At 41.6% G+C, this 27283-nt stretch overlaps 1 protein-coding gene across 1 annotated transcript; it reads left to right on the forward strand.

The window, feature by feature from the left end:
• Positions 1 to 1628: 1628 nt before the first annotated feature.
• Positions 1629 to 26973, forward strand: LOC306912558 (cullin-1-like). Its single transcript, XM_079488875.1, has 23 exons — positions 1629 to 1839; positions 3965 to 4220; positions 4442 to 4491; positions 5065 to 5245; positions 5750 to 5917; positions 6097 to 6147; positions 6356 to 6446; positions 6788 to 6951; positions 7415 to 7577; positions 9560 to 9690; positions 10599 to 10706; positions 11117 to 11223; positions 11579 to 11627; positions 12027 to 12158; positions 12294 to 12411; positions 12759 to 12835; positions 13229 to 13360; positions 14015 to 14107; positions 14473 to 14520; positions 15017 to 15099; positions 15716 to 15821; positions 21320 to 21433; positions 25586 to 26973. Exons 2-23 carry the CDS (start codon positions 4131 to 4133, stop codon positions 25664 to 25666), a joined length of 2337 nt encoding a protein of 778 aa, XP_079345001.1. The 5' UTR covers positions 1629 to 1839; positions 3965 to 4130; the 3' UTR covers positions 25667 to 26973.
• Positions 26974 to 27283: the final 310 nt, after the last annotated feature.

The following is a 27283-nucleotide window of genomic DNA, read 5'->3' on the forward strand; positions in this document are numbered from 1 at the left end:
TAGGAAAAACCTTTGCCTGGAATTTTTCACATCTGCTCTTTATAGCGCCACCAGGAGGCCGACATATGTAAAACACATTTTCTAATATTACTCCTTCAGATGTTATCCAAATTTCACGCAAATCGGTACACATGCTCTCCATAGTCATGTGATCAAGACAGGTTTTTTTGATTTTTCATAATCCACCTTCATTGCCTACGATTGGCTTCTAAACTTTTCAGGAGTAGCCCGCTTTGTACCCGTTTTGTACAAATCGCCACAACTACTCGACGCAGCGTCCGATTGTGGTGAAACTGTGCATGCATATTCCCACTAGGCTGAGGAAGAAATGCCATTTGACAGTTTTCAAATCAGCCTCATGGTGGCGCTACAACAGGCCAAGCCGTGTCACACACACACACACACACACACACACACACACACACACACACACACACACACACACACACACACACACACACACACACACACACACACACACACACTTATATTACTCCTAAACATTTTGCCAAACATCACACACACTCCTATCCTCCTGGTGGAGACCTGTGCCCAGAAGGGCACTTTTTCTAGTTTTTCTTATGTTCCCTTTGTGGCTCCAGCACCTCACTTAAAGGAGCATTCAGTGATTTGGGTGATTTGGAAAACCACCCAGTCCGCCCCGGTAACAAAATGTGCACATGCACACACTCTACAGTGGGGGGAAGTGCAACAGGCCAACAGCATGTGCCCCCACTCGATCATGATTGGAGGAAGGCCCCTCTCATCCTGATTGGATGAAGGCTTTGCCACCCGTCACCAAAACTGAAACTAGGGTTTTTTGACCCCAGGGGCTGACTGGGGACAGGGAGGAACTCCTTATATGGTCAGCACACTCTATGGTAGGGAGGATTATCTAAAATAAATAAGAAAAAATAAGTGATATTTGAATTAAGTGAAATCACTGAATATACCTTTAAGTTTTTTCAGCGGATGAGCGGTGGTTCTTTTTACATTTTTGTCTTAGAGAGTAGCCTATAAAACAAACATTTTAATGATTGTCAGAGAGACAAATGTAATAATACAACATTTGTAAAATATGTGTATTCATGTACCTCCCTATAGGGAGACGCTTGAGAGGCATCCTAACCAGATGAGTCGAATCACCTGAGGCTGCCTCATGGCTCCTTTCCAAGCGAAGAAGCAGCGACTCAACTCCGAGTCTCTCTTGCTTGACTGAACTTCTCACTTCTAATGGAGATTGGAGATGCCAGTCACCAGTCTGAGAAAACTCATTGTGTGTGTTTGTGTGTATTATGTACAGGCCATGGGTGTTTGAAGCCAGCCAAAGGACAAAGCCCCCCCCCCCCCCCCCCCCCCCCCACACACACACACACACACACACACACACACACACACACGTCACTCACACACACACACACACACACACACACACACACACACACACACACACACACACTCTCTCTCTTCTCTGGGGGGTGGCTGGCCTAATCTAATGTGTGATGATCGTGATATGAGAAACATATTAAAACATTGATGATAGTGTGTGTGTGTGTGTGTGTGTGTGTGTGTGTGTGTGCAACTGTGCATGCGCGTGGGACACGGAACCAAAGTTCCAGCCAGGGTGATTTCTACACGGACATGCATTTTGTGAACACTATCCGGGAAGTGCACCCTTCAGCTTTGTTGTGGCAGTGAAAGTAAATAATTTTCGAGGCTAATGTTGTGTTTTGACAGAAAAACACGTTTTCTTGGATGACAAAGTGTGATCGAATTTAAGTCGATCCGCATCCTTATAGTGTTTGTTCGGATCGCCGAGAGAACACAATCTGGACAATGGTAAGAAGCGCTAACACCTTAAAAGGCTAATGTACTCCGTCACAACACGAGCCTTTCGCTCGAGAAAAATGACGTATTTTCAGCTTTAAAACTGATCGTCGACACGACCCGCTTCGACGCCGTTTTCTGTCGAAAATGCGGCATTTTGATCGTCTGCTTGTCAAGAGGGTCGCACAAGGGGTACACATTTTGTCAGTATAGGCCCCTGTTCTGCTTGTTTGGTGTTTTGTTTTAGCTTTTATTTGGTGTTTTTACCTGTTATTATGTCCTCATGTATTCACCCAGTGACAATAGTGATGTGGTGAATAGAATGTCTTGGTTTGTTAACTTTTAATGGCTGTACTAGCTAGTACGAACTACGAATACAAAGTAATTGCATGCAAGCGAAGCAAGATGAGTTAGTGCTGCTGAGTTACTGTTAAGTTAGTCAGTAGGACTTCTCGTTAGGAACGAGTGCAAACTCAGTACATCTATAGTAATAATAACTCATTTTACATCCACCTTACCTTAACCTTAATTGAAACTATAGCAGTATACATGCTTTAAGTTTTCATTTTTGGATGTTCTCATTCACAATGTCATTGTTTTCCCAAAATCCAAAGATTACTTTAAAAAAAACGTCAATGTTTATGACACCATTAATTTTGTAGTTTTATACCGATGCAATTGGTTGTTGCCCTGTCCAGTCAGTGGTACAAGTCTATAGCCGCAAGCAACTGCTATAAATGCTATCTGCATCTATACCCACCATTGACAGCCCATTCGTGAAACCAAAAAGTCCTATCTGATTGTATTAAACAACGATAAACCTTCCAATATTGCACCTGTATGAACAGCTTGAACTGCTTCTTTGTATCTGTCAAGATTTTGTTTCATAAAAATTCACCATAGACAAATATGGGTGCAAGCACAACAAGCACTTCCAAACTTAAACACATATCATAAAAATAAATAAATATATTCATTTATTGCCAAAAGGTTGCTCAAAACAGTATGGTGGATGTACCTGGAACGTATCCTCAGTGATGTATCCCAAGGTCAGACTCATCAGGGTTTCGGGTCTCGCAGCAACATACCCCTCACTCAGGTGACCCAGCCGGGGTGATCAAGCCCCGACTTACGTCCCAGTAGCTACCCTCGATCAGTCCTCTGGGGACTCTGTGGGTTGACCTCTCACCAGGTCCAGGACTTGTGCGTTGCAACAGATTCCCAGCACCAGACACTTCATTCAGGAGTGGATGTTTATGAAACAAAAACTTGACAGGAACACAGAGGGTAGCCAAAGCTCTTCCTGTCTGAAGAAGAGCTTTGAGCTTGAAACGTCACCGCTTTTTTGTGGTGCAATAAAGCATCTGTTGCATTGGAGCCCTCATTTTGCAAGTGTTTATTTGTCCTTGCTGAATGTGAAGCTGGAAAAAGCTTTTGTGATATTGAGGAAATGCAGCAGATGTGTTTTTTGGGAAAGCTTTCAAAGAAGGGATCTAACTGTAGAAACTCTAAGAAGTTGGGTAAAATAAGAAGTCTGCATCTGCACCCAGAATCTGTTCCTGTTAGATCAGTTAGATGAGGGGTGGCCGGTAGAGCAGCCAGATTGATTGATTGATTAGTTTATTAGACAGAATGTATAAACGGCAACAGAGTTAAACACTCGGACATGAACAATAACAGAAATCAATATCGTATAGGTAAAAAACAACAAATCCATGACAACAAAGTAAAAATATAAACACTGTATATACAATGAGGCAAAAGGGGGGGGCTGATCATTTCCTCTCCCTTGGGCCCGGCCTGCTGAAAGGTGGATTTCAGGCCTGTTTTAAAAGATGCAAGTGATTTCCATTTTTTGAGTGAGGGGGTCAGGGCATTCCACGCTTGGGTGGAATGAGGTTTCCAGTTTGATTCCGGGCTCCCCCAGAGTTACTGTCGAAGTGTCCTTGAGCAAGACTCTGAACCACTAATTGCTACTGATGTGCAGGTTGGTGCCTTGCATGGCTTCCTCCACCATCGGTGTATGAATGGGTGACATCACCCAATCTATGTAAAGCGCTTTGGATAAAAGCACTATATAAATGCACCATTTACCAATAAGTGGTGCCTAACTGTGATGTGTTCCATTATCTACCAGTTATCTAGGCTGCGTGGGCCCCTGATAGCCACTTGAACGTCAGGGGTTATTCCAAGAAGACCTGTCCTTTCACCTCTCCCTATTGGCCCCCTATGGAGGACTAAGGAGACACCGCTTCACTCCCAAGACTTCAGAAAGTGGACTCGGTGGAGAGGAGGAAGCTGCCATGTCGTCCAACAGAAACCAGAACCCACATGGTCTGAAACAGATCGGCCTGGACCAGATCTGGGATGACCTGAGGGCAGGAATACAGCAGGTCTGTCGTCATCATTTTGTGTCTCTCTGTAGCTTAACGGCTGCCTGCTTAACATCTTGGTTTGGTTCCTACCACCCCTCCTATCCTAGTTTTTATTCTAATCTTGACATTGTGCTCATTAAAATAAATAAATGCTTGATACAAATGTTTGTAATGGATTACAATCTGTCTGAAGTTCAATATTTTTCAATTGTTATTCAGTGTTGTGTTTTTTTAACTAGGTCTACACCAGACAAAGCATGGCCAAGTCACGATACATGGAACTGTACACGTATCCTTTATCCACACCTGACAAGAAAAGACAAAGTGAGAGAGACTGTGTTTTAGAGACATTTTTGTTGTGTTGATTATGTGGCCTCAATGTAATGTGTGTTAAAGCCATCAAAGGTGCTGGAAAATTCTGTTTCACGCAATAGAGCTTGTGCAGCACCTAGACTAGTGGGCTCACTAGAAACTTGGGAAGTGTTTTCAGCACATTATGTGGGAACCCATTTTAGATGTTAACCCATTTTGGACTGAGGCTGAAAAACTTCAAATATTTATATAGCAGCATCAATGTTTTAAAATTTTTGAATACTGTACATACTGTACAGAACCCCAAGAGGGGTTCCCGTCCAGAAGGGTTAGAACACCAAAAGGGGTTCCTGCCCAGAATGGGAGGAGTTCAGGAGTTCGAATATGTCCAATGTAGTAAGGTAATCAGGAAAATGCACCTTTCAAATTGATTACATATGGACTAAAAGAGAGAACGTTTTTGTGGTTAGAAAAGGTTTTTGCTGATGTTTAAATCCTTATTGCCATAATTGATGTTTGGTTGTTTGTCCCTGACGGCATCCTTCCCTAGACATGTATATAACTATTGTACGAGTGTTCACCAGTCAAACCAGGCACGTGGGGCTGGACCCCCATCTTCCAACAAGCCTTCTAAAAAATCAACCACTCCTGGAGGAGCCCAGTTTGTTGGATTGGAGCTCTACAAGAGGCTCAAGGAGTTTCTCAAGACCTACCTTATCAATCTCCTCAAGGTATAATAGTGATTGCTTCTTTATTCCAACATTGTTACTATGGGTCATTCTATGTAGGTAGAGCTACAATTGCACTGAAGCATCTTATGTTTAAAAGATTGCTATGGATGCACATTGTCAAACAATCTTTCTCAAATGCTCTGGGTAATGTGTTACTAGTTGCCCATTGAACCTGTGTGATTAACCATATTCATTTTTAATTTAATATATTTTGCTATCAACTACAAGCATGCAGCGTTTGAAATGATAATATTGCCTATTGTGTTGGCAAATTTTGACTACCGGTATGTGCCAATTTGGTTGGATATCCTCCTATAACGTACTGGAAAAACATCTATCTTCTCCTTTCACTTATACATTCTTCTTTTTTCAAATGAATTCAACATATTCCTTCTCTCCTCCCCTCTTCTATGTCCACCTCAACATCTATTTACTTCTCTCAATCCTTCCTCTGTTGCTGCTGCTAATCCTTCATCTTCTCATCTCTCTCCCCCCTCTGGTCAGGATGGGGAGGACTTGATGGATGAGGGGGTGTTGAAATTCTACACACAGCAGTGGGAGGACTACCGTTTCTCCAGTAAGGTGCTGAATGGGATCTGTGCCTACCTCAACCGCCACTGGGTTCGACGAGAGTGTGACGAAGGCCGCAAGGGCATCTATGAAATTTACTCAGTGAGACTCATTTCTGACATTTCATTTAAAGACTGAGATTGAATGCTGAAATTCTTTTTCAATTCATAAAGCTCAAGATCCCTTTTAAGACCTGTAAGTTCTTCAGAAATACAAAGACTGAGATAGTGGACAGTCCAGCATTTTGCTGTGATCTTGACAACTGATTTCTCTCATGGCAGCTTGCTCTTGTGACGTGGAGAGAATGCCTTTTTAGACCTTTGAATAAACAGGTAAGGCCATTAACCAAATCACACTGTATTGACTGTTGTTGCTTACACAGAGAAATTACATTGTTAAAGTCAGTTAAATATGTTATAATACCATTGTTATTTTCTGTTTTGTGTGCTTGTGTCCAGTTTGTGTTGTTTTGTGTGCAGCTTATTTGTGCATTGTTCGTTGCTTTAATACAGTTAAACAGTTCTTGCATTTTTCATTCAGGTAACCAATGCTGTTCTGAACCTGATCGAGAAAGAACGGAATGGGGAGCCCATCAACACCAGACTAATCAGCGGGGTGGTTCAGTCTTATGGTAGGTTATTAGCTATAGTAGTTAGCTTCTGGGGTATTCTTTCGCTCTACACTTGCACATTTGTGAGATTTGTCCTCCGCATTTATCCATTTTAACTATTTGGAGCAGTGGGCGCTATTAATCCAGCGCCTGTGGAGCAGTTAGGGGTTAAGTATCTTGCTCAGGAACACATGGACACATTGACTGGGCGGACCGGGGAAGGGGGGGGGGGGGTCACTTTCTCAAAGTGGGTTGGCTTAGAACCAGTGCTTTGGATTAATTCATTATGTATATGTATGATGCTGTCTGTAATTCTATTTAATTTTGGTGGGGTACCAACGCTGTCTCTCTCATGTATCTAGTGGAGTTGGGTCTAAATGAGGACGATGCATTTGCCAAAGGCCCTACACTGTCGGTGTACAAGGAGTTCTTTGAGATACAGTTCCTCGCAGACACAGAGCGCTTCTACACCAGAGAGAGCACAGAATTCCTCCTGCAAAACCCTGTTACTGAGTACATGAAGAAGGTGGGTGATGAAAAAGCACTGTGTGGTCTTGCTTAGTCAGACCTTTGGCACAGGGGAAACTGTTGTGTGCCTTTCTTTGTCCTTTGTTCCAGGTTAACTGCAGGTGTGGTGGTCTCAAAAGGATAGGAAAACTGGCAGAAAAAGACTTGCTCGCTGCATGAAAAATTAAGGATACTCCTTAGACTGAGACTTAAGAAAATACAATTTAATTTATTTTTATATTAGCAAATGTTTCGATCCTGGGACCTTCGTCAGTGCTATAAGGGTGGATCACAGACAAACAAGTTGCTCTTATAGAGCATTCAATCAGCTCAGCTCAGGTGCTGGGAGTTACTACGCAATGGTGGGGCGTGGACATCACAGAAAGATAAATATGACTTTAGTCAGACCTTTTCCCACATTAGTTCAAATCAGATGCATCTTAATCAGTGCATCCCTTCTCCCTCTCCTCTTCTACTACCAGGCGGAAGGCCGCCTCCTAGAAGAGCAGCGGCGTGTTCAGGTCTACCTCCATGAGTCCACCCAGGATGAACTGGCCAGGAAATGTGAGCAGGTCCTCATAGAGAAACACCTAGAGATCTTCCATACTGAGTTCCAGAATTTACTTGACGCCGACAAGAATGAAGGTAGGTAGGGGATGGAGGAATGGATGAATAATAACTAATAAATACATAAAGTATGAAGTAAACAATGTAATGGGATGTTGAGATGTAAGCATAAGCAACACAGGATGAAACGGTTTTGGGGGGAAATCTTTTCATTTGTTTAATCATGTCAATTGGTGCTGTAACTGTGTGGAAAAAATAGAGTCCGCAACACTGGTATGAAAGCTCCACTGGTTTATTTGAATCAACGTTTCGATCCCTTAGGATCTTCTTCAGGAATAATGTGACAGGGAATGGGTGTGCACCTTTTATACAGGAAGGGGTACAACTGATTGGCTCTAACGATGGGTGGTGACTACTGCCACCTAAGCCCAAACCAATTAACCAATTTCCAATATCACAATAATAATAATAAACATGACAGGTTAAATATACAAAAATACAACGGGTACAGAATGTGTACACAATATGCAATATTTAAGCAGACTAAATTCAGAATAGGACACAAATAGATTGTCATGGGTAAATCTAATTTAAAATTCCAGATGACTCATTTATGTATTTCTTGTGTTTGGTGTTGAAAATAAAATAAAGTCCCAAAGCTCCTAGTAAGGAAGCTGAGACCATTACTTAAATTAGCACCAATTGTGTCCGATGCTGAGAACAAATGAGGATGAGGACTAGTAGTTCTTCAGGAGGGGCACTCCATCATCAGAGTCCAACATCCGACAACCTACAGATAGAGAAGAGAACATGTGAGATACAAATAGTAATCAGGTGAGTACCTAAACATAATAAAGTAAAGGGCATGCACACTGTACTACAGCAAGAGTTAAAATCAAGTTAAAAACCATCAAGTAAAAGGGGATAAATTCACCACAAATGATTGAGAGACTCATGATAAATGTACAATTATAGGAATGGTCTGATATCGAAAGACTCATTCAAGCCCTTATTAACAGTATTGAGGGTTGACATCCAAAAAGTCTCACGCTGCAGGAGTAGAACATCAATGTCTCCACCCCTAGGTGGCAGTTGGGCCCTTTCAATACCCATATACCTCAAGGAGGAAATACAATGTTGGGCTTGGTGGAAATGTAGGGCTACAGGACTTTTAATTTTTTTGTTTCTTATGTCACTCCTATGTTCCGAAATTCTGTTTTTTAGGGGTCTTAGAGTTTTGCCTATGTAGGCAAGCCCACACACACACTCGAGCATATAGACCACATTATTTGTCGTACAGCTGATAATGCCCTTGACTTTGAAAGTCTTGCCTGTAGTGGGGTGATTAAATGTATGACATTTTGATGTGAAACCACATTGTGCACATCTGCCACACTTGTAATTACCATCTGGAATATCAGACAAAAAATGTGTGGGTGTCTCCTGACGTAAATGTGACCTGACCAAGAGGTTCTTAAGTTTTGGTGGTCTTTTATAAACTACGCGAGGAGGGGCAGAGAAGGTTCTTCCTAGGGTGGGATCTGACCTCAAGATATGCCAGTGCTTTCTGATCGTTGCTTCGAATTGTCTACCTAATGGAGAATACTGTGTATAACAGTTAATTTGTTGTGCTTTATCAGTCTTCTCCTTTGTTTTAAGACACTCTAATTGGGTACATCCACTGAATTTGTCTATGGCAGGTCTGATCCATTCATCTGGGTACCCACGTTGTTCAAAACGATTTTGGAGGACATTTGCATGTGTAGTGAATGATTGATCTGAGCTGCAGATCCTACGTACCCGTTTGAACTGACCCATTCTTCTGTAACTGTGTAACACACAATTTGAGTATAGATTACAGTTGACAACTTGTTATTCGATTCTTTATCCTTTTTATTGTCCAAAATGGTGCACTGATGCTATCAAATGTGAAGGTTGTACCATAAGTGCAAAGTGTCCAAGTAATGGAAAAGTATGAAATAAGAATGTAAAGACTCTTGCTCACTCTCTCCTTCCCTTATCTTTTATTTTTCTTTCTCTGTTTTCCAACCCTCCTTCAGACCTGGGACGCATGTATAACTTGGTTTCTCGGATCACCGATGGTCTTGGGGAACTAAAGAAGCTGCTAGAAACGCATATCTACAATCAGGGGCTGGCTGCAATCGAGAAGTGTGGTGACTCCGCTCTCAATGTAAGGACAACTGAGGGGCAATTCACACTATGGTCCCGGGTGCGCACTCGGGACCACTTGGCAGATGTTGTGGTAGTGTGAATGATGCGTACCGTTCCCGGGAGCGGATCGCCCAAACGTCCCCGGGACCACATGAGGGGCGGGTCTCTGGACTGTTGAAGTGTATTCAGATACGGATCGTTCCAATGTGAAGGCATGCGTGCCTAAAGAAGGAAGTGGACTGTTTTTTATAGAACGTGACATGATCTCTAGTCGACGAGCCAAGCGTCAACAAAAAAAACACACAGACGCTGCACGACGCGTAACACCAGCGCATTTCTCAACGCCGCCCGTCTCCTGTTGAATCTGCTATACGCGCAGCACCGTAGTACGCGCTGATCTTATTCTGCGGACTACACGTGGCTCTTGGGCTTTGCTTGGCATAGTTTCCAAAGTAAAGCAAAATAATAATAATAATGCTAAAGTAGAATCCATAGCAAACTAATATCAAACACGACACTGGAGCACAGAACAGACTGACACCGTGAATAGCAGGCAGACTGACAGTGAAGTAGTATAACGGCAAAGAGCCAAAGAGGCAATGCAATGCAGTGTGTCTGGATTTATTGGAGACAATGTCGCAGAGTTGATGGTCAGTGTCCGTGCGCACCAGCCATCAAGCACAACGTCATCTGGAGGATTAAAGTGTGTTATGCAAGTGTACCCGGGTGCGCTGTTGAATCTCGGGCAATGTGAATCATGGCCATCGGGGACCAGGTAACCGTATTCGGAAACGGTTCCAATGAAACGGATTCAGTCCGTCTCAGTGTGAATTGCCTATAAGTGTACCTGATTCAATTGCTTTTCCCATTAGTGATTGGACCCATTCTAACATGTTTTCATCTTTGGAATCATGTCTTCTTTTTCAGGACCCTAAGATGTACGTCCAGACTATCCTCGATGTCCACAAGAAATACAATGCCTTAGTCATGTCAGCGTTTAACAACGATGCTGGCTTCGTAGCTGCACTGGATAAGGTTAGACTCATGGTTGCTCTTTGCTGCTCTCTCAGTAGTGAAATAAGTGATGACTTGGAACTTTTAAAGTCTCCAGTAATCATCAGATCAGATGACGACCAACTTATCCTAAGTTCGGCCAACTTTGCCTAATATCTTTACATTAAAGATAATATATCAAATAGAGCAATTATCCCACCTTGTTTTGCTATTTTCTGGACATGTCTATGTGGAGGCAATGCCATAAACTTGCTTAAAATAGATATTTTAATGTGAGTGGATATTTTATCACCTCAAAATTGTAATGAGTGCATATCATCATAAAACACAATTCTTTCAGACTATCCATATAGCTGCATTACCTTTTACATTATGTTGATCGACTGTTCAATATGATGTCCATTATAATGTACCCTCTGTCTGTGACTCAGGCCTGCGGTCGTTTCATCAACAATAACGCTGTGACCAAGATGGTTCAGTCATCCAGTAAATCACCTGAGCTGCTGGCCAGATACTGTGATTCCCTGCTCAAGAAGAGGTAGGTTGGTCCTTTCATATTCATACTGTGTTCTGGATGCTCTGCTCAAACACCCTATGGGATTTCTTTGTTCATGTAACCCTACTTTCAAGTGTCCCTGTGTGCTTTATTGAAATCAGCCTTTAGATGGCAACATAGTCGGGGAGGGATACTGTATCTGTATATTGTGCTTTTGAGCTTCAGGCGATGCCAATTGTCAACCAGTGGATTTCCTACCTGAACACAGGGTCTAATTTATCGTTAGAAGAGTATACCACCTCCCAGTCTCCCACCACTGCGGAGTTAGTTGTTATTGTATTAAAATACTCTACTGTACAGATTGGTCAAAATGACATTTTATTTATCATCTTCTCAGCTCTAAAAATCCAGAAGAGGCTGAACTGGAAGACACACTCAACCAAGTGGTGAGTTCCTGGGTACCTGATCAATGATACGAATTAAGTCACTATAGACAATTTTCAGATTTTCATGTAGTTTTAATTCTTCATTTGTTCTGTTGTATTTTAAGTATTTTCTAGCACAGAGACGTAAAAGTACACACATGTAGGTATAAATAACGTATTTCCTCTAATATTGGCCTTTATTCCATTAAAAGCCAGGTAAACGAATAACGGCCGGTCTCTAATATTAATATACAGTATATGGAAGGCAACAGATCCTTTTTTTTAGTTAATATTTTGTTTGCAGCTGTGTTTCTTTTAATCACATCAATTAAACAAAAGCAAAACAAAAAAGCCAAACTCGTAAAACATCAATTCAACGGACTGGGGTACATATTTGTTCTGATCTCATCCCACGGACAGATGGTGGTGTTCAAGTACATAGAAGATAAAGATGTCTTCCAGAAGTTCTATGCTAAAATGCTCGCCAAGAGACTAGTTCACCAGAACAGCGCTAGTGATGATGCCGAGGCTAGTATGATCTCCAAACTCAAGGTACATACTCTTGTGAATTGTACAATCTCTGCAACTAGTGAAATAATTGCCCATTTTGTTCTCATAGTTGCCCAAACATTGTAACTATATCAGTAGCTACAATGTATGCTTCCATGTACTTTATCTGTCCCACAGCAAGCATGTGGCTTTGAGTACACGTCTAAACTGCAGCGCATGTTCCAGGACATAGGAGTCAGCAAAGACCTCAATGAACAATTCAAGAAGCACCTTGTCAACTCGGAGCCCTTAGACTGTAAGCAGCCCTGCTTCTCATGATTCTATATCACTCAAATTACACGCAGCCAGTCCAGGCATTGCTAAAAGGGCAAACGTCAATTTCATTTGTGTCACACATTTCATTTAGAACCAAACATGTTGCCTGATACAGGGAAGAAAATAAAAACAAAGCTATTTATAGAACAGAAAACATGCTCACTTCACTATGCACATTGTAAATGTGCATTCATATGGATGTGTGTGTGTGTGGGGCGGGGGATATGGGGGGGAACTGCACCTAGGATGTGAAGTTAACACAAGAAACATTCCTTCCTCAGCCTCTCTTCATATCTATTTTGATTTCTCTTTACATGGGTGATGTAGTGGACTTCAGTATCCAGGTGTTGAGTTCAGGTTCTTGGCCGTTCCAGCAGTCCTGTACGTTCGCTCTCCCCTCAGAGGTATGGCACATGCTTTATGCCTCTTGGCCAGTTCACACTAGTCTCAGTGTGTTTTTTACTGGTTAAATAAAGCCTGGTTAAATCAAATAAATGCTGATATTAATTGTTTGTACTGAGACATAGTAAATTATTATTATTATTAGTAGTAGTAGTAGTAGTATTATTATGGTTATTATTATTAATATATTATTATTTAAATATTTGGTTTCATTTGTACACTGAGTTAAATCAACACTTTTTTTGACTGTGTACTAGAAGGGCATAAAACTTGTGTTCATAGATTTCCAACTTAACATGTTGGAGAAGTTAGGTGGCATACAGTATAAGCACCACTTTACCTTTTTGACCCTTCCTTTCTTGCACCAAACATTTCGTCTCTCTTTCTGCCATCAGTTAGAACGAAGCTACCAGCGTTTCACAGCCTTTTATGCCAGTAGACACAGTGGCCGCAAACTAACCTGGCTCTATCACCTCTCCAAAGGAGAGTTGGTCACCAACTGCTTCAAGAACAGATACACACTGCAGGTATTGCCCATAAACCTACACACACCTCTTCAACCAGTGTTGGTGCACAAGGGTACACCCATCCGCTACACTAAATTACTACTCCTAGTACACTTGGGAGTCACATTATTTCTTTATATCATATCATTATATCACTACTGAGAATCTTTAAGAAAGAATTCCACCAACATTTTGACAAAATATGTAGTGTGTGCCTTTAACAATGGTGCTGGCTGTTTTGCTGGTTTGCTCAAGTGGGTTGCCACACTTAAATAAATATTCCTGCAATTCCTTTTATCCCCATATATGGAGTTCTTTGTCAGGCATGACAAAATATGGAGTCTATGCAGATGTCAGAACAGGCCAGCTGCATATATGCAGATCTAGGGGTGATCAGGTGTGATCAATTGGCTAATTTGGGCCCTGTCCAGAGCCTGGGCAGGGTGGAACGCGTGTGTCGAATTTGAAGTTGGTGGGGCGACTGGTTCTCGAGTCACGTGGAATACGTACACACATACACACCAAGGTGCATTCATAGATAGATAGATTTAATATTCTTCCATTCATTGTTTAACACTATTTGTTGATACTGTTTTGAGGATGCTGGTGGGAAAGATATGGCGTGATATCTTTGTTGTTTATTTGACTAACTTGTCCTGTGTCTTGTCTTTTTAGGCGTCTACATTCCAGATGGCCATCTTACTACAGTACAACAGTGAGGATATCTACTCTGTCCAACAGCTCACAGACAGTACGCAGATCAAAATAGTAAGTATCTGTATGTGTATATACACAGATTACACACACATGCACGCACAAACCAAAATAAATGTAGTTGTTTACACTGTAATCAGCAGGTTTTGACCACACAAACGAAGATCATTAATAGAAGAGACCTTGAGACAGAGAAATATTTATCAATGTAATCAAATACTCATATAATGAATACATTGACATAGCAATAACTAATTTAGTATTGCCTCCGTTGGTTTACAATTAAATTCACCTTTTGGATAAAACATTTTGTATAAAACATGATCAGTACCTTTAAGGCATCATCACCTCAAATTCTTTGCACATTGGTGCTTTTTCTTTTAGGAAGTACATATTGATGTATTTTCTTATGCTTTCAGGACATCTTGGTGCAAGTCTTACAAATCCTCTTGAAGTCTAAATTACTGGTAAGTTCACAGCCAGTTGGCTAAAATAATAAAGGCTGTAGAGGCTTCCCAGGCGGGCTCTGTACCCATTCAGCTAAGGCCATTTTAGTAGACTTCTGTATGGCTTTAGTAATTCTTGGATATGTTTTCATGTTCAGTGGTCATTTTAGTTGAATGGACATATATTTAGTCAAAGCAAGTAGATGATGTCTCGAATGTCTGAACTGAACACATTTTACCATTGCGTTATAAATGGGAATGAAGGAATAGCCACCACACAATAAATGTCCTTATCACTTGGTTTATTTACCTCTGACGGACAAGGGACACGTTTCGGCCTGATGGGCCTTCCTCAGCGTTGTTGAGACTTCATCTAATTTGGAGTGTTGCAGGTTTTCTGCTTTTGCTGATTCGTTCTCTTAATTGTGTTATAAACCTCCTTGATTACATGACTTCATACAAGTTAACATGAATAACTATATATCTTTAAAATTCCACATGTTTTGTACACGTACAGGTGCTTGAGGATGAAAATGCCAACATAGATGAGGCAGAGTTCAAACCAGACACTCTCATCAAACTGTTCCTGGGTTACAAGAAGTAAGTCCTTCATGAACTCGTGCATGGTTAGGATTCTTGTTGTTTTCAATGTTAGTACATGAGTTGACAGTAGGGCTTAATGTTTTATTGGGAACAACAATACTTGCACCATTAGCTTTTTGTACTCAAATGTTTATGAATAAATACACAATAGAAAATACATGTGTGGGTTCAATGAAGTCTAGCAAATTAGGAATGTCCCGAGCTGATATCGAAGATTGGAATTGGACCCGATCATTGTTTACTATGATGTATGGGCTCTATATATGTCATCTGAGGGTGAGGGTTCTGCACTATGTAATTTTCCTCTTCTACCCCGGATTTGAACCTGGTTTCCTACGCAAGGGGTGACACCATTTTACCATTGTGCCTGCCTGGTTGCTCAGGCACTTGACCATCAGGTCAAAATTCAAGTCAGATCCTGTGTCTAGGGTTAGATCCTGGTTAGGGTTAAATATTTCTCATACTGCTTCACATAACTATATTTGGAGTTGGATCAACTCAGTTCTAATGTACGCATTGGATCAGGGGCCTTAACCAGTAGAATCTCAATGTCCCTGCTGTGCTGATGTCATCCCTACTCAAAGACATACTCTCTTCACTGTTTCTCTCCCAGTAAGAAACTGCGGGTGAACATCAATGTGCCAATGAAGACTGAGCAAAAACAGGAACAGGAAACGACTCATAAGAACATTGAGGAGGACAGGAAGTTGCTAATACAGGTACAGTCTTGCCACCTTCAAGGTCTGTAACAGTATTTACTGTTAGTCAAGTTTTTCCAATCACTCAGCCTATACATGAAGTGCATTTAGGATACATAATTTACATATATGTTCTGATATGTTTAATTTTATGTTCAGGTCCTGATTTCATGATCAGCACAAACTTGGGTTACTGCTAACTACTAACTGCTGGTTATGAGGTTATGATAAACTCGAAGTTTGGAAACTTAACTTTGGTCGGTTATTTGACTTATTTCTCCCCTTAATACCAATTGGTATTATTGTTTAGTCACCTTTACAGTGAGGTATAGCTTGTAAGGATCGGGCATTCCTGGAATGAGCAACACAGCTAAATGTGTGGGTAGCGCCTCCAAAATAGTTGTCAAAATGGCAAATGGTTGGTATTCACCCTTCCTTTGAGTTGCTTAGTGGATTGGATGAGACGTGCGAGGGAAAAGTGGCGCCGGCTCGCTCGCACGTCACTTCCTGTTTAATAGCACGGGAATAATCGCTAAGTCTGCTCGGTGGTTCAGCCTAGCAGAGGAACTGTCATATATTGTATATCATATATTGGAGTGATCCAATATAGCGCTACATAACTCAAAACAAGTGTGAATACCAACCATTTGCATTTTGGCAAATGTTTTGGAGGCACTAGCCACAAGTTTAGCTGTGTTGCTCATTCCAAGAATGCCCGGTCCTTACAAGCTATACCTTGTTTTAAAGGTGACTAATCAACAATAAAATCGATATAAAATACAATACCAATTTCCAAGCTTCACAATAAAGAATCGAGCACTGAGAGAAGATAGATACATTTCAGAATAGTGTACCCCAGGTGGAAACTAAATTCTAATTTAGACCAGTGGTAACCAACCGGTCGATCTCAATCGACATGTCGATCTTCAAAGCTGTCACAGTCCAGTGTCAACTTGTGATGGACATTTTCATCAATATTTCATTTTTGCCACAGACATACAAAATTAGTGATCAATAATTGTACCAGAAATACATAATAAACTCACATTTTTAAAATGATACTAGAATATAAGTTATTAAAAAAGAAAAAAAAGTAAATGTACGGTACTATACGGCCTATAATGACATCCCAAACAAAATGGGGATGCCAAGGTTAAAGAAAACCTTAAGACCACCAGGTGACTAAGACAGGCATTAAATGTGGCGTGATGAAAGTTTATTCCATATTTGTGATTTCAATAACCGGGTCTTATCAGTACAGTTAGTGCTTCCATCGCATGTTACATAACATGAGCATTTAGGTGCAGAGGTGAGTGGGTGTGTGTCATATGGTTGTTATAGAGATTGCTTGCTCCTGAGGACACTCGGGAGCAAGCATGTTACTTGAGGTCAGGAGATCAAGTTAGTTGTTGTGATGTCACGCATGACAATGAAAAAAGAAAGATAAGCCATCATGTACATTGTACGTATATGAAGACTGATTAGATAAGGATAAAGAGCATGCCAGGATTTAAAGGAGTGCACTGTCACAAGGTAACTAGTTCATGCAAGGACTAATAACGTTGCAGAAGGAGGAGAGGACACTGGAGCAGCACAGACATTTTAAGTAATTTTATTAGGTGCTAGTATAGAAAACGACTAACGTTTGACCTAACTCTTCATCAGAGTCATAAAGGTGGCAGCATTTAGGGAAGTCTTTAAATACAGGGTAGGTGGATCAGAGGTGAACAAGCTTCTAAATGGAGATTGTGGACGCCCAGGCTGTGGATCAAGGGTCTCCAGTACGGATTATGATTGTGAAGTGTTATTATAATTGTATATTGTTACACCAACATCCAACGTCCAACATCTGCAAACGCGCTGGACAACGTCTTGGAGCACTGCGTAAACTGGCCAACAAGCTTGATGCTGAAGGCAGAGCCAACATCTATAAAACCCATGTCGGGAGCATTATGGAGTACTCTTGCCGAATACCAAACGAGTAACCCCTTTACCAACTCGCCCTGGGCGTACGTACAGCCGGCAAAACTGCGCGGCCTGGTATTCCTAAAGTAACTTAAGTAAATTATGCTTAAACGGTTAAACCTAACCTTAACGTCAGTAAAACTATGCCTAAACCTAACCCTATACCTAAACTTAACCCCAGTAAAATTATGCCTAACCTTATTCTCGGCAAAACAAAATAAAGAATACAATAACCGCGGCACCGAGTGGTCGGCGTGAGGTCGGCGGAAAAATCGAGGGGCGAGATGGTTTAGGGGCGACCGTACCTGATACCCTCTTGCCTAGCCTGGATCAATGCCTCTCAGACCACTCTTAAGCCCTAACCACACCAAAGGGTCAAGACGGTTTTAGCGTTGTCCCTGCGGTGTGATATGTCTTGTTGCACGTTGACCCTAGTGATTCAACGCATGGAATTCAATGGCCCAAACCACACCAAACGGTCGAGACGGTTTTAGCGTTAACTCCTTGCAACCGTTTGGACCCAAGGAGTTGCATGATGACCCTTTGGTGTGGTTAAGGCTTTAGGCAGCTAGACCAGGAGCTTTCTCCACTCTGCTATAACAATATGGAACAGCATTCCACCTGCGGTTCTTGGAGATATTACATCTAGCAGTGTTCACGCCTTCAAGAAGAGGCTGAACAAACACCTCCTCAGTATGTGACTGTAATCTCACAAAGCTCAAGGACTTTTAATCATCTGATATTCAGTTTCTATTTATCCCTGACTGAATAGCTGCTGATCACTGATAGGCTCTTTGTCTCCACCAGGCCGAAGGCATGGGGAGAGAGTATGTTTTGCACTCCGTCCGTCCGTCCGTGTGTCCGTCCGTCCGTCCGTCCGTGTGTCCGTCCGTCTGTGAACAGCTAATCTCTGGCACCATTGGCTTGATCGCAGCCATACTCTGCACACACATTCTCTGAATGCCAGAGCTGAACCTCTGCTCCAATGTTTTCACATTGGCCTGTTATAGCGCCACCAGGAGGCCGCTTTGTGCAAAACAAATGTTTTGACAGTAAACCTACAGATTTTGTCCAAACAATACGCAAATTGGTACACAGTCACTCTAGAGCCATTCGACGAAACGGATCTTTCAGATTTTTCAGACTCCATCCTGATTGGCTAAGATTGGCTTCCAAAGTTCGCAAGAGTGCTCCGTTTCAAACGAAATGCTGCAAATCATGAACACATCGTGTGATTTCCGTGAAATTTTGCACGCACATTCCCACTAGGCCGAGGAAGAAATGCCACTGGAATATTTTCAACTCAGCCTCATGGTGGCGCTATAACTGGCCGATTTGTGTTTTTACCTATAACTGCACCGATCTGTGTAAACCCATGTATGCACACTCCCTAGAGGCCAAGGAAAAACCTTTGCCTGGAATTTTTCACATCTGCATGTGTAAAACACATTTTCTAATATTACTCCTTCAGATTTTATCCAAATTTCACGCAAATTGGTACACATGCTCTCCATAGGCATGTGATCATGTGATTTGTTTGATTTCTCATAATTATCCATCCTGATTGGCTACGATTGGCTTCTAAAGTTTTCTGGAGTAGCCCGAAAACGCAGCGTCCGATTGCGGTAAAACTGTGCATGCCTATTCCCACTACTAGGCTGAGGAAGAAATGCCACTTGACAGTTTTCAAATCAGCCTCATGGTGGCGCTACAACAGGCCAAGTCGCGTCACACACACACACACAAAAAAAACCAAATAAACATGTTTATATTACTCACACTCACACACACTCCTATCCTCCTGGTGGAGACCTGTGCCCAGAAGGGCACTTTTTCTAGTTGAATATGTTTTTCTCAAAGCCTCTATCTGCCTAAGCTTAATATTTTTTATTGTTTATTTTATAGTAAAAATAAAACAGTGAAAACCTTTTTCAGCAAGTTTATTTGCTCAGTACTGCTTTTGTAGCAAATGGATCCTTCTGAACTGTTTTTTCCTGCACCATTTTCCACTGTAAATAATAAATAAAATGGGCCACAGACTTGCCACAGTCTTGCCACGGACACATTTGTCCGTGTATGGACATGTTGTTGATGACCCCTGGTCACAGTCGATCACAAACCGGTTTGTGTATTATATTGGGAGCGAGGCAACGCACGCAACCCCCCAGCTGACAAGCTCATAAAGTCATGAGCTTGTCAGCATTTTCTTTTTACTTCCCAAAGCTTAACAAACCCTCGCAGACAAAACTAGAAAAAGTGCCCCTCGGGGCACGGGTCTCCACCAGGGCAGGTCAGGTTGTGGCCTCCTGGTGGCGCTATAATAGGCCAATGTGAAAAGGGTGCCATTTGTTCTTATGCCTTTGATGGCAATTGGATGATTTGAGGCATTTTGTTCAAAAAATCGCCTGTTGGTGGCGCTATAAGTGCGTGAAAGATTTTACGTAAATTGCACGCTGTGTTCATGATTTGAGGCTTTTTGTTCAAAACAGGCCAGTCCTGCAAACTTTGAAAGCCAATGTTAGCCAATTAGGATGGAATATGAAATATCGGACAGATCTGGCTTGAACACATGACTATAGAGATAGTGTGTAACAATTTGCGGAATTGTTGGACAAAATCTGGAGGAGTAATGGCAGAAAATGTGTATTATAAAATTTGGCCTCCTGGTGGCGCTATAACAGGCCGGAAGAATTTGGTGCAGACGTTCATCGTTGCCATCTAGGGAGTGTGTGTGCAAAGTTTGGCATGGATCGGGCCAACGGTGCCGGAGATTAGCTGGTAACGGACGGACGGACGAAGTGCAAAACATACTCTCCCCATGCCTTCGGCCTGGTGGAGACAAGTATCCCTACAATTGAGTGTATGTATGCAAATTATCGAGCCTGTCAGATATTGTAAAAGTAAATATGATGTCTTGCTCATGGTGTTTTTTTGGAACGTGGTAGTGGTAGATCTTGGCTACTCCATTGGAATAAGAAGTGCCCGTGGGCTTGAAAAGTTTGGTTACCGCTAAACTAGACCATGTAATAGTATCTGTATCTCAAATAATTTTCAGTGGCTGGGACCCTCATTCCCCTGCCTTGCTAAAGAACATTCTTTCTTCTGATGGTTGCAAAAACGGCAAGTGTCAATCATAGCGACTACTGGCCAATCACAGCGGGTCTCCCTAGAAAAGCGGTGGTATCCATAAGCACACGTCAATGGTGCATGAGCAGAGGAAGTCAGCATGGCGACCAGGAAGTGAGCACATTTTAAGGCATGCTGAGCACAAACCAGAGAAAACCATGATAATGACATCACTTTTTCACTTTGGCTATGTTCATCCCCCATCTCTGCCCATGCCTTCCTGTCATTCTTGACTAAAATTACCTCAGTTGCTATACCTTAAAAGGTTGTTGATAATTTTCAACTATTGTGTTTCCTAATTAATTTTGTTCATTCAACAGGGCCTTAGAAACTGTGTGAATCTCACCTCACCTCTGTCCCTCTGACTTTCTATGTGCTGGCTATCCTATTTCACTAATATCTATATTCGTTTTCCTCCCTCCGTCTAGGCGGCTATTGTTCGGATTATGAAGATGAGGAAAGTCTTGAAACATCAACAGCTTCTGGCAGAGGTCCTCAACCAGCTCTCCTCGAGATTTAAACCCAGAGTCCCTGTTATAAAGGTGAGGACCTGCCATTACCTAATTAACACCTTGGAGGCCCGGGGCGGAGTTCTCCGTCAAGTTCAAGGTCATGGTCAAGTGCCCAAGCCGGAGATTGATAAATAGGACGCAGATTAATGATAACAAAACCGTTCGCATCGCTCTAGAGCCTAGTAGCGCTTGTTGCCCGATCCGATGACGTGTCAAAAAGTGACACGTCATCGAAAATGGTCCCTGCCTGTTTAGCTGACGAAAACGAAAATCTTAAAACGATCATAACTCCCGATCTAAATCATCCCGTCTAATTCTGAAAAAAGATCCTGGGTTTGACGGCCTTCCGCGGTCCAGTCGCTAGTCGCGATAGATTTATTCTTGTCTCCCGTTGTTGTCGATCGACTCTAGAGTGGTGTGGCTATTGTTAGCTGCTACACAGACCTGCACAGCAACTTCCGGTGTGCCGGTAAAAGTGGTCCGTGCGCTATAAATGATGGGCACATGGATGAAATGGATTAAATAGTTCCGGGCTACTAAGGTGTGAATCAAGTGACACTCCCGTGCATTCCTATGGGACAAGTGCGCACAGTGCTCGTTCTATACCATAGCCTGTAGCTTTCAAACGGATTGTCGCGAATGGATCATGATTATTTTACGATTCTAGCACATCCGTGCGCGTTATTTGAGGGCACCCGTGCGCGGAATGGAGCGACAGAGAATATTCTATGATTTTTCAAAAGTAGGTAAAAAACGCTCTGAATCCTGGCAGTCAAAGCTAGTTAGGGTCTGCATGTCTCGCTAAAAATACAGAGGAAATCCAGGGCGGGGAGAAAAAAATGGAATTGGAAATGGAAATTCAAAATGGTAAATCCACTAGTCGACCTTGTTGGCACTAGTTGACTAGTTGATAAGAAGAAACAAAAAAAGTTTATTTTTTTTATTTTTATTTTTTTCCCGATTTTGTAGGCCTCAAGATCAGGTAGATTATAGTTATAGTCACCATGTACAGTTTTTCAATGTACACATTTATTTCCCCAAAAAAAGAAAAAAAGGTTTATTTTCTTTTATTTTATTTTTTACATAATAGGTAGTTAAACAACTAGTCAACTAGTAAAAATGACTAGAAGTGAATGCCCTAACACACACACACACAGTCACACACACACACACACACACACATACACACACACACACATGCACGCACGCACGCACGCACTCACGCACGCACACACACACACACACACACACACACAAACACACAAACACACTAGCACAACATTTAAATAATAAACATAGTATGATTATGTAGGCTTACAGAGTCAAATTGTTATTTGCACATCAATTAAATAATAAACACAGTATGTATGTACAGGTGCTCACAAACATACTGTATACATATACACACATACTGTAGGCTATATGCCCACAGCCATAAGTGTGGGTGTGGTTGGTCCTTCCTAGGAACTTCCTTCCTAGTTCTGCTTAACACTCAAATAGGTCATTATGACCTATTTTTTTGAAATTTTGAAGTTGATTATCTTTGAGCCCATGAAGCTTTCAGGAGGTTCCCCTTCCATGACCATCATCATTCCATCATCTCAGATAAATATGAATTTAAGCACATGCTACTTCTGTTACATTTTACTTCAGTCATGTGAGTGTGCTAAATTCTAATAATAAACACACATACGCATGCATGCATGTACATGCATGTATGCAACCATAGCCGCACCACAGTGCACATGCACACACGCACATGCTCGCGCACACACACACACACACACACACACACACACACACACACACACACACACACTAGCACACACACACACACTAGCACAACATTTTGATAATAAACACAGTATGATTATGTAGGCCTACAGGTAACTCACAAACATACAATATGCACACATACTTACATGTATGCACACAGCCATGAGTCAGGGTGTGGTTGTTATTTCCAACATCTACTGTAGGTCTGCTTCTAACAGAACACACACATAAGGACGCACGCACAGATGCACGCATGCATGCACCCAACACACACACACACACACACACACACACCACACCACACCACACAGACATGCACACACACAGACATGCACGCACACACGCGCACACACACACACACAGGCGATTCACAGTATAGGCTAAGCAAGAACAACACATGGACACACATGGACATCAAATACATAAAAAATAGTCACCAAGAATCAGTAAGCTAAGAACCTAACTTCCGTCTAAAGCATGCACGCGCGCACACACACTCACTCACTCACTCACTCACTCACTCACTCACTCACTCACTCACTCACTCACTCACTCACTCACTCACTCACTCACTTAGGCTAATAGTTCACACCTACACAACAAATGTTCGGTCCGTGTGTGATGCCTGATTGATTTTTGATTGCTGCTCCAATTCATTTTCAATGGGAGTCACGTGGTTTGACCAAACATTTTTGTTTGATGAGGCCTCATTCACACGTACCAAACACCAATCAAGCAATGTTTGGTCGTTTTTTTGTTTTTTTGGGCCACCACAATGCTTTTCCAATGGGAGTCACATGGTTTGATCAAACATTTGTGTTTGATCGCTGATTGCTGATTGCTCCCCCCTCATCCAACAAAAATGTTTGGTCAAACCATGTGACTCCCATTGAAAATGAATTGGAGCAGCAATCAAAAAGCAATCAGACATCACACACGGACCAAACATTTGTTGTGTAGGTGTGAACTAGGCCTGAGGGGGGAGCAATCAGCAATCAGCGATCAAACACAAATGTTTGATCAAACCATGTGACTCCCATTGGAAAAGCATTGTGGTGGCCCAAAAAAAACAAAAAACGACCAAACATTGCTTGATTGGTGTTTGGTACGTGTGAATGAGGCCTCACTCACTCACTCACTCACTCTCAAACTACAGGTGGCAATTAGCATATACTGCTGTATCTGGTGTAACCATCTTTTTGTACAGTATGCTTAACTAGAAAGAAGCAATTCTGGGAAATTGCAAAGTGTGGTTGCTTCACTGGCTGAAATAGGCCCCTCCCAGTAATTTTGCCAGCCAATTACAATGTCAAGTCACCCTTGTGATCATGCGTAAGTCATTCGTAGGGGATTTCCCCCCCAAAAGCATGTTTTTGCAACAAACGGGTAATTGTTTTTGCAATTGTAGCGCCCCCTATGGATGAAAATGGAATTGCTTTTGGCTCTGCTTTGATTAAGCCACCCTCGACATGTGATTCAGATTTGGGATGGATCGGACATTCCGTGCGTGAATTGTGGCATTTTTTGTAAAATAGGCCCCTCCCAATAACTTCGGAAGACGATGACGGCTGAACGATACAGAAGATCAAAATTCTGACTGTGCCGTTTTAATTGGATAGGTCCAGAGATCATTTGTACCAATTTGTGTGCGATTTGGACAAAATCTGTAGGTGGAGGATCCAAAAGTGTGTTTTGAACAAAATTCAAATTTGTTTTTATGACCTACGGGTCAAGAGTTAGAAGGCAAAACGTAAAGTGGGCTGTTATAGCGCCACCATGAGGCCGACCGATATAAGTTTATGTTAATTAATTCTTGTAATTATTATGAATCTCCTCCCCAAGTGTTGTAACTACATCCCTTACGGTCTCAGAGAAACAAATAGTTGAATGTGAGTTTTCCCATTTTCCCATTCAAGTGAATGGGGGAAATTAATTCACTAATTAATTCATATCAATTAAACTATACAACATTTCTCTTATCAATCAACAAGCACACGATTCCCGATGAAGCCGGTCGATTTGACATATGGCTCGAGTATGTTCGGCAAAAACTGTGGGAGGAGTAGCACGGCAAAATAAAGTTTATACAGAATAATAAAGATGAAAAGAAAGAAATAAAAGGTAAGGGGAACAATAGTATGGTTGCCCATAGGCAACCACACTAATAAAGTGTTACAATTACAATAGTCTGGTTGCCCTTAGGGCAACCACACTAATAAACAGGAAATGAACATGATCTCATGTTTCTCTGTGTGACTCATATATTAGCGAAGAGCACCATCTAGCGGTAAACACCGAAAACACACGTCATTGGCAATGAATGATTGTTAATTGAGGACTGTCAGAAATTAATTTGGTTTTAACCCTTTTTTTCATTCCTTTTTCTGGTGACTTGTTTTACGGCAGAAATGTATCGACATCCTGATCGAGAAGGAATACCTAGAACGAGTGGACGGGGAAAAGGACACCTACAGCTACCTGGCTTAGTCCAGCCACTCCTCTTCATCTTTCCATCTCTGTTCTGTTTTTATTTGCTTTCCCAGAGGTCATCTCCCGAAGAAGTTTGCGAAAATGATTCCTTTGGACATTTTAGCCGATGATGTCGGGAATGCAAGCACGTAAAATTGTATCAGAAATTTTAAAAAGACACCCACACTTGAAGAGGGCAATTTACAGGACTGTTCTGTTTTCTTATAGGGTTGTACAACCTGCCCTCCCTTGAGAGAACTCAGTGCCGTCATTGACTGTCAGTCATATCTCATTAGAACCACTCAGGATCATCTCTAGATCTCAACAAAATCTGTAAATAGTACAGACAAAGACATTACCCCTCTATCTTTACCTTGCAAGTCAACATAAAAGAAGAAATATCAATCCTGCAAATCAAAAATATCTTCCTTATTTTTTATCCTGAGTCTACGGGGTTTGCATGCTACTGCCTACATACATTTGAAGCAAGACGTCAATTATTCACTTTATCTCTGCAATGCCTTGGGTATAGTTGAATTCATGACTGTTTTATACTTGAATGCACGTGTTTTTGCACCTAAAATAGCCAACAAGCTCACAGTAGAGCAGCTATTTTCGGTGTGATACACAATGCAAAAGAAAGTATAACTCGGCTTTAAGCGTGTGTGGAAGTGACCGATGAGAAGTGAAAGCCATGTAACGAGTAGAATCATGCGCATCATTGGGTTTAATGGAGGAGAATACTGATGGATTGAAGCAGCATTGCCATAGATTAGTGAGGAAGAAACTGAAATGAACCATGGGTTGAAGCAAAAAGATTACAATGCATCTGTAAATAAATACTGTGACTGATGAGCAGTATTTGTAATTAATTTGATTACTTTCCAGCAATCTGTTTAACTTCTTGCACACTGGAACCCAACTGGAATGTCTTTAAATGAATAAAGATCCAAACTTCACCAGACTGACGTCCCGAGAAGGCAGCATTTCAGCATCCTGGTCTGTTAGATCTCATAATACATAAAGTGCGAGATGGTAAAAGACAGAATTGGCACAGCCACAACACATTTGCGTGTACAAATGCAGTCCGATTGCAGAGTGGTGTTAAGCAGTCAACATGTCACAAACCTGAACAGTGAAATGTCCATCCTCCAATATCATGTCTGAGTGACTCTGACACTACAGTCCTCTACTGCATCTACCTCCTAGTGTAAAAGAGGGAAAAGTGTGTATTCTGCTCCGCTACCTGCAGCTAGCAGACAAACATTTGTATAGTGTGATTCACTTTTTTAATGTGTGCTAAATAAAAAGTAAAGGTTTCTGTATATGCCCTTTTCTTGAATTTATTTTATCATAGGCGCTTGTCAAGTGGCAGTATTGTCACACGATAACAATTTATGTATTTGAATGAAAACAAAACTTTAAAGGAGCACACGAGTGTTTATTAGATACGGTGTGTCCTTACATCAACTTTTTTTCTTTTCATCCTGTGATTGAGAAATATCGGCCCACTCATTGTTGAAGTCTGATGTTTCTCAAACGCCTCAAAATCAAACAAAACGTACACTTATTCAAAATCCTATTCTGATGGTGTCCTCACTTAAAAAATGTAGGTTCCTCCACGGTATTAGGAAC

This window comes from Electrona antarctica (genome assembly GCF_951216825.1).
Source record: "Electrona antarctica genome assembly, chromosome: 19".
Classification (NCBI taxonomy): domain Eukaryota; kingdom Metazoa; phylum Chordata; class Actinopteri; order Myctophiformes; family Myctophidae; genus Electrona; species Electrona antarctica.

Excerpts from the sequence above, each read along its gene's own strand:
- LOC306912558 (XM_079488875.1), top strand. The coding sequence starts at position 4,131 with ATGTCGTCCAACAGAAACCAGAACCCACATGGTCTGAAACAGATCGGC. Across the intron at positions 5,246-5,749 it reads ACCTTATCAATCTCCTCAAG|GATGGGGAGGACTTGATGGA; the intron begins GTATAATAGTGA and ends CCCTCTGGTCAG. Across the intron at positions 7,578-9,559 it reads TGACGCCGACAAGAATGAAG|ACCTGGGACGCATGTATAAC; the intron begins GTAGGTAGGGGA and ends ACCCTCCTTCAG.